Source organism: Enoplosus armatus, chromosome 4, assembly GCF_043641665.1.
Source record: "Enoplosus armatus isolate fEnoArm2 chromosome 4, fEnoArm2.hap1, whole genome shotgun sequence".
NCBI lineage: Eukaryota > Metazoa > Chordata > Actinopteri > Centrarchiformes > Enoplosidae > Enoplosus > Enoplosus armatus.
Window position 1 is genome coordinate 9964750 of NC_092183.1, and position 12655 is coordinate 9977404.

At 43.6% G+C, this 12655-nt stretch overlaps 1 protein-coding gene across 1 annotated transcript in view; it reads left to right on the plus strand.

Moving 5' to 3' along the window:
• Nucleotides 1-1886: 1886 nt before the first annotated feature.
• The window catches only part of efna5b (ephrin-A5b), an 86274-nt gene continuing 75505 nt past the window's right edge, over nucleotides 1887-12655 (plus strand). Inside the window, exon 1 of the mRNA XM_070904769.1 lies at nucleotides 1887-2011. Within this exon, the coding sequence (XP_070760870.1) occupies nucleotides 1887-2011 (125 nt within the window). The remainder of the gene's footprint in view (nucleotides 2012-12655) is intronic.

Here is a 12655-nt window from a genome sequence, read left to right on the forward strand (position 1 = left end):
TTTTCTAAAGTTCCATAAATCCTCCTTGTGAGCACTTGTCTGATTTAAGGCGACGACAGACGCGGTTCCACCGGCGCTCTCGAACTTGGATTTGTCCCCGCGGCTGAGTCAGCTATCCCGCCTGCTCGCCACTGCGGGGCGTCTGGGCGCTGGAGCGGCGCCTCGAACCCCTTTCAGTCTGCTCCCCGCAACAGGCTGCCCTGTCACATCTACCCGGAGCCCCGCATGGCCATCATCTCTCAGCATTACACCACCACGCAGAGGCTGTGAGGCACCAGCCCCCTCCCGCCTCTCTGTCTTCATAAACCTGTGGGATAGATGTGACCTTTCTGGAGCCGAATTCCTCACAATTATAGATTAAATGTGAACAAAAAATATTTTTGCATTAGTAGTAGAAGGGTAAAAAAGCGTTTAATTGGTGAAAAAGCCCGTTTTAACATTTTCCATGTTTCTATGTTTTTTGTTATTTTCTTCTGAACTATTATTATTATCTATTATTAATTATGCTATGTTAAAGTCCAATCGACAATACGTGCCAAGCAAATTTGAACTTAGTTAAATTGAAGTGAGAGAGGGTAACTGGAGTCCATGGTCTCATTTGCTCCGCTTCGTCCGTTTGCATGTAATTAAATAGCACCGTGCGCACTTATCGGTCGGATCTGACAGAGTATCTAAAAGCGGTCCCTGTCCTGTGCACCTCTTTTCCCCGTGCCCTTCTAGCTCTACCTCTCGGTAATTGAATTAGCTCGGTTTTAGGCGGGGGAGGGGCTTGGCTTTGTTCGAGTGACGCCCATTCAAATAATTTCAAACCAATGGGACTATCCCCCGCTCCGCCGTAACCAAACCCACTCTCTCAGTCGGCGTCTGGAGCTGCCTGCCTTTGCCCTCACCTTCCTGCGTGTCCCGGCGTTTTAAACCCAAACACAAGAGAGAGGAAGCCTACACACCACGCACATGGCAGAACGCAAGATTTTTTTCACTCCTGCACGTCGCGCGATGGCTTATATATGAGGAGGACACTTTGGGATGCGGACATAAACAAGCGTCTCCACGGAGAGAAGCGCATGAGAAAACACAACGCTGTCCGTCCTCTCTCCGACACCGAGAAGGACTCCTCCCCACCTCGGCAGTGACACCTCCGGTAAATCGCCGAGAAAGGATAACAGGCTTTCTTTTTTACGCTGGAGAGGAAAGACCGAGTCTAACATTACCCTTCATCTGCCAGTGACTGACTGACTGTATGGCTTTAAAAAGTTGCCTGGAGAACATGGACATCTGACGTGCGCCACACGGCGTCATTGGACACATTGAGCCTCTCTCTCTCTTTCCTCCATCACCTCTTGGACTGACTAATCCCCTGCGCTTTGGGTTTGGAGTAAGAAGAAGTGTTCAGCTGTTGTCATTTGCCCTGACACAGGCTACATCCAGTGGCTCCCTGCATATAGGGGGGAACATTATCACACCACAGAAGACACTGCCTGTTGTGCTGCGCATTTGTGTGCTTTGAGCTCACTGTGGGAGAAATATTTTGTCAGCCCACCACGGATTTGTCAGAGCTGACATCCTGCATGAAATAAAGCCCATGATTCACCAGGACCCTCGACCTGCATCAGAGAGAAAACACAGTGACGCGTTGGTTTTGTTACTTTAAATTTCCGTCAACCTGAACAAGTGTCATCTCAAGAGTCCCCTTGAATGGTCACATTGTCGCCTTTCCCTTCGCGTTTTCTATGTTGTGCGCATTTGTATTTGTTCAGCATTCACAAACTGCAACACACGGCCACATGTGAATGAGACTCATCACCTGTCCCGGTTGAAGCGCCCTGTACAACTCGACTGACCGACCGACACTGAAGAGGAATACGTGCCGAAGTTTTGCTGTAGTGATGCTGCAAATGGAAATGGTCATCTTCGTCTGCCTGGTGCTGTTGATGTGTGTATTTAGCCAGGAGCCCAGTTCCAAAGTGGTGGCCGACCGCTACGCCGTCTTCTGGAACCGGACCAACGCCAAGTAAGTGTCCCCGCGCCGGGCAGGTTTACCGCGGAGAGTCGGCGATGTTCCGTCTCCTCGCATCTGCATGAACCACGGGGTTCGCAGGTCTGCTGGACCACATCGGTATTTATTCTCCGCAGTGAGGGCATAATGCCAGTAGCTGTAGGTACAGACTATAGCCGAGGGTAGGAACAGGAGTGTAAAAGGCTACTGTGCCTTATATCCAAGACGTGGCTGCTCATTAACAGCGCGTCCCCCGAGGAAAGTATAGATTAAAACCGTGCGTAATAAGGCCTGGTCATAACAGCCATTCCCTGGTGTTGCATCGCTTTACCCGCTGTCAATACTGTCCAGATAAGGCAGTTCATCGTTTCATTGTGAATTATTCTGCTGTAGGTACAGGATCAGAGCTGTAAAGGGAAAAATAACCTGGATCATTATATTGTGTTGTTTCTCTGTTCGGCGGACTCACGCTGGATATTTACCCGACCCCACTGGGACCCATTAATACCAGTATCTAACTGGTCTCAACACCAAATAATCAGCACAAAGTCCATTAAACGTAGCCATTCATTTACTCACTTCAGACTGCGTATGGGTGCATTGCCTTGTTTCGGGAAAACTTTACTTGTAGTCGTACGTACAGGCCAAACGTCTCAGAGCTGTGCAGTGAGAGAGACAGCACTTGTATGTGATTCTTTGTTCAGGTTATTTACTGTTTGGCTTACAAACTACTACAATACTAAATGTAGGCAGCAAGAGCGGAATGCGTCAGTCAATATTCAACAGCTCCTTCACGAAATTCAGTACAGTCACCATAATGCAATTTATGGGCATACAACGGCCTCAGCACATCTAAAAGTACATGAAGGAGTGCTTCATGAATATTATAAAGGCACCTTGGCAGATGAATTACATCAAATGACAAACTAATTTTTTTTGCAACAAAGACACACAGTTGGCTGAAGTTCCAGTGGAATATTATGCTGATTTTTACATTAGAGTTTGTAAGTGTTTATGGCTCTATGGAGCTCAATTTTCCTATTTATTTATTATCTTTAAAATAGTTCTTGAATCACTTTTTATGTGAAGAAACGTTTCCTTGAGAAGTTGAGCGAATTTGTTTTCACTTTGACTATTGACATCTGAATGAAGCACACTATTGTGAAGTAAAAAAAAAATCCCAAATAAAATTTGGTCAGGATGTTTTTAAAGCTTTTAGAGAACAAATAATAGATTTACTTGCTAAAATTAAACCCTAAAGAATGCAAATATATTCTGGCACGCAAAACCCACTGTAGTGTAATTATATAAAACAGTGAAAGGGTTTTTATTCCAATAAGGACTGTACGATTTGGAAACCATGAACTTTCCCATTCAAAACTTTTGAAAACTTTCACTGTGTAACAGAGTGTATCTTATTCATTCTAAAATGGACATTTCCCTAATTGAAACTTCTTTTCTATTCTCTGCATATTGGTGAGCATGAATGGTTGCTCATTCATAAGTTCAGAGGCACAAGTCATGTCCTGACCTAATGTCTCAAAATAAACATATTCACACAGTTAATTTAAATATTGTCAAATGTTTTAGGAATAAAGAGTGTATGCTCTTCACTTTTCATTTATATTCATAAAAAGACAAGTGTGTGTTCAATTTAAGACTCAGCACTGTTACTGTTAAGTGAAGTGAGGATTTTATGTGCTGTTGACTCAAATGGGCCACACGCGAGAACGTCAGCAAACTTAAAATAAAAGTTTCTCAAAGCCCTCTCTACTCGGACAGTCTCGAGTCAACATCAGCGTTCAGTGTACATGTTTGTTGAGACAGCGTTTCCCACTAAAAGTCCCTTACGGAGTTGGACTGCACAGCCTTGTCCCGGGTTTATTAAGTCTAAACACTGCTGGTGGAGTTTACAGAGATCTTTCACTCAACTGCCAACGGCACTTAGTATTTGTTGAATAAAATCCTCAGCTTACCCACCAAGTGCGCACAAAGCCATTAATAGTACATGCTGAATTTGTTGCACAACTATTTATATTCAGTTTGAAGTTTCGGAAAACATGATTTATTGCTTGAAGCAATTAGTGGTCAGGGGTACAAACGCAGGGCTGACTGTAAGCCCTCTCCTGAAGCCGGGGCCAGTCTAGCGGGGTGCGTAGATTCTCGGCCTGATATACCGTAGACCATGACTGTTGTGGTCTAACTCTCTACTCTGACTTACCCCGGCTGTTTATTTATGGACTGCTTTCTTCAATAGAGGCAAACACAATTTTGAACTGAATCTTGATTTCTGCTGTTGATAGACATACTTTCATTAGACACTACATTTCTTTCCTCAACAAAAAAGTTTTGACTTGACTGGCCGCTCAGTTAACTTGATATCTTCCAGATGTGCTGACAAGTTTTCTCAGTTTCAGTGAAGGGGAATTTAAGTAAATCTACTGTTAATCTCAGATCTGACACACTAACACTGAAAGAGAGAGAGAGGAGAAAACTACAACTTTGTGATCCACTTGGCTGCATGCATGTTGTTTCTTTTACTCTCTTTGGGGTCCCAAGTAAAATCTGAGAAACAGATAGCTTCCTGAGCCTCATCCGTTTCTGAATCTCTGACTTGCCTGAGGAAAGGAAACAGGTTTCACAGAGGCTGTAATGCTGCTAACACCAGTCACTCCGTTCCACTTACTCTAAACAGAGTTTGTTTGGCTCTCCCCTGCAGGGCTGAGGCAGGAAGCCCGAAAGGTAACACGACAGAAGAGAGGAGACGGAGAGAGGGGAGAGATAGCAAACTCTCTTATTGATGACTCGGTTAATAAATATTGAGTCCCTTTCTTCATGCATTACTGTAGAGAGCTGGTGTGGCACTGTAACGTAACTTGCCTGCGTCTGCCTTTGTTCTGAGGCTTCACAGTCACACCGAAACTACGGCTGCTCCAAGAATTTACTGTGTGAACGCCCCATGCGCATAAACGGCCACATTTGAGCCAAAGATGCATGTTACTTCATGATAGCAATAAAATTAAAACTAATGTAATTTGTCATAAATAATGTTAGCTGGCAACTTAAAGGATAATTTCAATGTTTTTTCTTCTTCTAGTCTGACTCTCTCTTTTTACATTCTTTCTTGTTGGTGCTGAACACAGTCGTTCAGGGCTCGTTTTACTACCTCCAGAAAAACCCTTTTGTTGCCATTCATTTTTGCACCGTATCAAACTGCAGCTTCCACAGACTTGGAAATTGCCCTAGCTAGATAATCCATCACACTAAAGCTGCAGTTTTGAGTTTGGTTTTGTCACAAAATCTGTTTTGCTTATAATTCATTGTGCCCAAGTTGGATGTTTCATATCAGCGTGTGCAATTCGTTATGCTCTGCTTACTTACTTAATCACCTGAAATGCACGCAAAGAAATGAAAACCTCCACATGGAAATGCCAACTAAAAACAGTTTTACTTAGAAACTTTGTCACATATGTTTCCTTTTTTTTTTTTTAGTTTACAACAAAAAAATTGTATTTAGAAAGTGACAGAAAGACAGTAAATATGAAATTGTCTCATTACTTACTCGTTATTGCAACATAATTGGAGAAAGTGTGAGCTAGACGTAGACAAAAATAAGCGAAAGGGCTAGAAATTCAAGTAGTGACTTCTGCAGTCACTGGTAGACAAAACACGCTGGTGTAGACACTAATACAGCGTAGACCCTCAGTGGCATTGAATGGGGGATCTAAGATAAGGACGTTTTGTGTTTGAAATGGAACCTTTTGAAATGTTTTTGCAGTTTGGAATTTCTTTGGTTTTCCAGCGGTCTGAATGATAAGCAATTGGTACATTAGTGTGGAATTTTATATTGGTTTAGCGTATCGTAATTTGTGTTAGCGGTGCCACAGTCATTTGTGTTGTTGGTGATCGGGGTAGGGGCTAAGGGGATTTCCATGCTGTTCTGTTGGCTTCAGTCCACCGTTGTGTATCACAACTCCAGCATGAGACCAGGAACTTCCTAACTGTTTCATATTGCTAATTAATCTTCTTCTCTATCTTCTTCTCTTTTGTTTGCCCATCTCTCAGTCTCTTTCTTTTACGCATCCATACTTTCTCTTTTAGGTCTCTGTCTGTGGTTTGGTTCTTCTTCGAGCTTTTCTCATGGCACCTTCATTTACACGTTCAGCATTTTGCCCATCAGAAAGTTATTTTGAGGGGCAGTTTAGAGAAGTGCCTTGAAGTTTTATTTGTCCTTGGAGAGTTCCTTCTGCTTGGAATAAGTTAAAATACAGGGACATTTGCTCTCTGCTGTCTCGCTGACTGTCTTTGCTTGTGAGTATTTATTCTAATGAGGGGACAGACAGTGGCTCTAATGATGTCTCAGCTGTAATGCCGAAGAGACGGCCCTTCCCTTCCCTTCCTTTCTCCCTCTCTGCCCTTTCTTCTTCCCCATATCCCTCCTCGCCTTTCTCCCGTGTTGCCTCTCGGCGCACTGCCTCTACCCGTCTCTTTCTCTCTCTCTCCCTCCCTCCCTTCCCTCCCCTCTCTCTCTCTCTGTCTTTCCTGGCCGGGCACAGAAAATGAATGAATACAATTAGATATTTCGGGAGTCCCTCCACGGTTGATGGTGGAGAAAGACGTGCAGAGGTCAGGCACACTCTGAGAGGAGCTCAGGGAGAGGTCACGCACATACGGCGAGGAATAACGAAGCAGAAAGTTGGTCTGTGAATGACAAACTAGTAACTAGAACTCTCCTTGAAGTGCAGGGTGTTATTAACATAAACAGTTTGATGCGCTTGTGGTCATGCAAATTGCTCAAGGTGATTTGTATTTTGCTGCATAATTTGTAGCTCAACAAACAGCCTGGAAAGCATTTTTCTAACGTGCTGCCTCATGTTGTAGTTTTTGCATTTTTATTCTTACAATGCACTGTAACTGGAGGCTTACATGCAGCAGTTGTGTCGCTGGTGTCAAAGACAACTTTCCTTTGTTGCCGTCGTGTCTGGCTCGTCTTTGTCTGTGCATGTTTCTGTGTTTGAGCGTGCATGTGTGTGCATGTGCATGCAAAGAACCAAATGAACCATGAGGTCATACAGGGCTTGTTTCCTCTCCTTAAGACTCATAGATACCAGAATAATGACATTTTTCTCCCCTGGACATCTCATTACCTGTCACAGACCAGTGGGACATGAATAAGCGTCGTGTCAGTCAGTGCTTGTATGTGTGTACGTGTGTGCAAATGCTGACTGTACGCTAACAAAGGCACGTACGCATGGAGGTGGAAAGTTAGTTCATACACCCATCTATCTCTAACAGATGTGAAAATTATATATTACAATATTAACTTTTTATTTATAAGTCAAATTCTGAAAACCTGTAATTTTTAAAGTCGAGCTTATATTGCCTTCAATTGCTAAAGTGGGTAGTTTTTGACCCCATGCTAGTCTCTCCTGTCCCCCTTATCATTTTTGTACCGAGCTGTGTTTTACTCCCTCCGCTGCTCTGGCTCTCGTTCTCTCCCTCTGTCTCTCTGTCTGAGGGCTGATTAGTTCTCGTTAATGACCCCTTGCTCTGTCATTCTTTTAAGCCTATGGCATCGGCAAGCACAAGCAGCGACCGAGCTGCAGGGACAGCGAGTGTAGGGGACACAAAGAGAGCAAGGCAGAGGATATAGAAAAAGAAACAAGGGACCTGACGGAGAACCAGCAAACTGTAATGATGGTGTTGTGCGATGTAATACTTCTATTAGGTTTAAATGGCACTCTGTGTTTTCTCACCAGACCTGTAAATGCACTTTCCATTTAAATTAGATTTTTTTTTCTATTAACTAGAAAATGAGCCCAGCAGGCAGTAGTCAATGCTTAGTCAATGTGCTTGGCAGAGCAGCTGTTCTTCAGCGCGCGGTGGAAGAGGGGGAGGACTCTTGGCCGTGACCCTTGTGGACTTGCTATGCGGCGGACAGAAGCAGCCCTGTCGCCGGGGGTGCCTGGTGGTCAGGCTGTAGTCTTGGATATGCTAATCCTACTGAAGTAAAGGCAGCCTACAACTGGATAGAAAAAGACATTCCCAGATTTTTTGTATATATATATATATATATATATATTTATATTAGACTGGATAATTATTGATAATTTATATTCATACTTATATAATTATTTATGTAAAAATAATACATTTTGTTCTTCAAAAGTGGTGGGTTATTAGTTTGATTTTGTAAATGAAATGATGTCTTTCGCTTACTTTTGAACAATTGGTTGTGTCTTTTGACCTTCATTTTGGTGATTTATTTACCCGAACACAACATTAGAAAACCTGTGTTTGCTCATGATTAGATAAATATTACTTAGCCTGACCAAGGCTGACAGTGTTGAATTGGCACTAAGAGCCTTAAAAATACCTCCATCAATTTAAATGTTAGGTTATCCACCGAAGAGCAGACGGGCTCTCTTATTATACTGACAGAAATGGACAATATTGAATGGCAGCTTCAGTCCAGTTGCACGTTTCCCTCCCTTGCCTGGGGAACCAGATTTTAATGTCCAGGCTTTTGTTTTCAGAGTAATCACTCCAAGGTCAGATGGAGTGCTGAAACATTGCTATCAGCTGAGCAATCTGTCTTTTAGCCCTCATTCAACCCGTGGCTTTCAGGGCAGCGCTCCGTATAGCTCTACTTGGAAACAATAAAGTATTAACCAGCTTATGCAACACTCATGTGTGCAAAAGCTCGATGCGAGACTTATATTCTGCCATGAGAATGATAAAAATAATGTTTGCCTTTTTTGCTAGTTGGTTTCATGTCTACTAAATGCATGTGTTTGTTTATTCAGGGGCAATTTTTTCTCTGTATCCCTGCTCTCACTGTCTCAGTTACACTCAAAATTTCAAAGTTGTGGAAAGTTTTTTTTACCCCCAACTGGTTCTTTATTTTTCCTCAAGTTACTTTGTGCCATGCAAGAGCAGCTGTGGGAACAGATCTGGCAGTCAAAGTTGCATTTTTTCCGTGAACACCTGAGCAGATTTGTAGTTAATATGAACATAGTAGACAAAAAAAAGAGAAACTGAAGAGAGCTGTTGGGTTAATTTGGCTCCCATCTCAGAAAATCTTATGTTTCAGTTTTAAGACTCCAAAAAGCAGTGATTAACAGGAATACCGGACTGCTGCATGTCCAACAAGTCTCAAAACGTCAGTCCTGGAATCTCGCTATTGTGTAGTAAAAGTCCTCGTTTGTGGCTGAAAATGGCGCCACCATATCCTTCTTTGGCTCCTCTGCTCTCCTCTGTAAGATGGAGGCTTAGAAGCAGCTGTTACTGTAGTAACGCTTGGTTGATCTATCACCCCTGACCAGAAAGGGGCGCTACTGAGAGAGGTCTGATAGCCTCTTGTGCCCTCTGCTCTCAGCCTAAAGCATTTCAAGTGTACAGTTAAGAGTGAAGGCTACATACATTTGCTTGATTTAAACCAGCTCTTTCTGCTTTGGTTGATTTGACCTCGTTAAACTCATTTACTGTCAAACCCATATTGTATTTACAGGAACTACACCAGCATGTGAAGGCCAAAACGACTGATGGGTCTCAAAAAAATGTTTCTCTTTCTGTCACCGTTCACTTTTCAACTGGAAAATGTGACGGGAACGATTGAGACTGTTCAGTTTTTGCCAGACACATTTTCCACAGATAATTCCTTTCATGGTAGGCTGGCTTCGGACCTTACACTGCCGTTTTCCTTATTTAACTTGGGGGGCTGCGGGGGAGTGAATGGATGTTTTTCTAGCTGGGCAGCAGTGTGGAGAATAGATCCCAGAAGAGAACACATCTCCAGCTTGTGAATAAAGACCTAATTGACGGGTTGTAGCCAGTTGTAAATGACTCATGAGGTAATTCGTCTTTACAGACAGACTGAGAAACACACAGACTGTACAATTGTGTGGTGTGCTTTCCCTTTGGAATTGAGACAATCTACTTGGTGTATTTCCAAACGTTTGTATCCCCAAATAGAAAATTTAGAAGGCATAAAGTGCTGCTGTTTGCCAGAGATGGTTGTTATCATGTATGTATGGCTTACACAGCTTCTCGTGTTTTCGCTTGGTGTTCTTTTGTTTGCGTTGGAACAGTCATGAAAAGGTGACGTGAATTCGGGTGAAAGGACTAATTGATTCCCTGGCCTTGTTTTTAATATGAACACCTCTTTGTAAAGTTCCCACAGCTGCGTCAATTTTCCATTGACACAAATATAAATAAACAAACAATCAAACAATGTTGCTTTCACTTTGTTCAGTCTACCGTTGTGGCGGGACGTGCCAATAATAAGCTAGCTGCATTAGCCTGTTTGAATTGACAGTAGAGAAAATACTAGCAGCCAGTGCCCCCCCCCCCCCCCAATGCTGGGTCGTGAGACTGAAAGGCGGCCATTGTTCTGCTCTCTCTGTCCACTCCACATAGCCAGGGCTGAAAGTAATGCATGCGCTTTAAACGGAGGGAGAAAAAAAAAGGGAGGGCAAAGGAGAGGAGTGAGGGAGAATGGTGTGAATGGCGAGGGGGAAAGGGAGAGTGCACAGCTGAAGATGTAGTACGCTTTCGGACAGAAAAAGGGAGAAGAGGAGGAGTATAATGCGAGCGCCAGACACGAGGGGAGAGGCATGTAGCAGCCAGGGGGTGACACAGCGTGTGGAAAAGAAGAGGTGGCAGTTTCCCTCATTTCCAACTAGCCTTATCCATCCTCTCTCATCTGCCTCCCTCCACACCATCCAGTTCATCAGCCCCCTCCCCTCCTTGTCTGTCCTTGCCAAGGTTTAAAGATGCATGTGGCTCGCTGGCTCTCTGTCTGTCTCTCTGTCTCCCTGGTGGTGACCGTGGTTGGTTTGTTGGTGGTGGTTCTCCAGGGGACGGACTCTGGGTCTTCACCCTGAGGAGGTGTCGTCTTTGCAGTCCTGGTTTAGTGACACTGGGGCTATTTTCCACAGAGACAGGATTAAGCCTGCTCAGGTTTAGACCCCCGCTTTGTTTCCTCTGACACTGAAGACTCCCACACACAGAGCTGTGTTTACTTGGTAGTTGGTGCTCCGGTACTAAGTTGCATCTTGGTCTTAACTACTGTGACACACTGCACACTGTGCCCTTGAAAGTGCATTTTCCACTGAAATGCATGTATCATAGTCAGAATACCAGGGTGTGTGTAATGTAGCGACTTAATGGAGGGTTTCATTCCAAAATGCTATATATCTGCTGTGGAGAGAAATTGGTACAATAAGAATGAGCTGCTTTTGTCCTCAGAGGTTGATATACTTTGCAAGCGAAGGTCATAAAATGATGTGTTCCTTTCATTCTGATGAATAATGTGGATAATTATGCGTAATTGTAATTCAAATGGTGGATATCTCATTTTGAAACAAATCTATTCGTATTTGTCTTTGACTCAGCTTGTCTCTGTAACTGCATTGTTTTGAAGGGGTTTGGACCAAAAATGAAACACAAAATTAAGATTATTTTTTAATTATATATATATAATATACATATATACAAAGTCTCCTGTCAAAAACAGCTAATCAGAACTTCAGTGACTGCTACTTTGGCATGAAGAGCTCTCTTATAGATCTACTCTCCTGGCTCCAAGCCTTTTATTAGGCAACAGATGCTTGTCTGATCTGAGCTCTTAGAAGAGTCTGGAATCAAGCAGATAATAAATCATGTTTAAAAATGTATAACACAGAACTGAATCTGATGTCTTCAGTCGAATCTGGGTTTGATGTTAAGACCAGCGAGTGTGTTCGTGGGTGTCCATGTCCGTGTGTTTGCTGGCAACTCGTGTGCAAACACATGTGCGTAGTTATTTGTGCCTATTTGTGTGAGTGCGCGCGTGCATGGTTATCCTGAGCCGACCTCTGCATCGAGGCCCGCTTTAATGAAGCAGCAGAAACCCTTTACACTAGCACCCTTTACTATAGCAGAGCACAGCACTATTCTTGACCCAATTCTCTGAGCCTGCTCCTCTGAGAGCTGCTTGATAGTTTTCCCATTCTGTGAAGTTGCAGTGTGTATGTCAGTCTTTGTTTATGTGTGGTGGTTGGTATTCCTGTGAAATGGTACTGAGTGTGTTTTTTCCCCTGAAGGGAAAAAACGATTGATCCCCGGAATGTGTGATAAATCCCATCTTCACCCTCTCCTCTCATCCGAGCCCAGCTTTGACTGGTCCGGCTTACTCTGAACATTATCCCACATAACCAAATATGACACCCCAAAGAACATAGGCCGACAAACACACACAGACACGCATATACATACACCCCACTCTGGTTTGGAAAGGCAGTTCATTATTTCTTTAGTGAGGTTCAAGTTGCAGGAGATGTGGTATTTATTCTGCTTGTTTATTTTCTTCCTCTAAATCAGCGAGCAGCGAGCCTTGGAGTGCAGCAGCCTTTGAACCGCGGCCTATCCCATGACTGCAGCCCTGGGTATTAACCCAGAGCCACTGAGAGGCTTAAAAAGCCATCAGCTCATTGTCCGGAGACACAAAAACCCCCTTCCTCCAACCCCCCTGCCCTATCTTTCTCTTCTCTTTCCTCCTTCCCTCCTTTCTTAAGAATGCCTTGAGCAGGCCTCTGCTGCATTCATATTAATCAGTTTTAAGGGTCTAATGAGATAAGTGAGACTTAAGGGGAGTCCCCAAAGTGGCCTAAGCCCTCC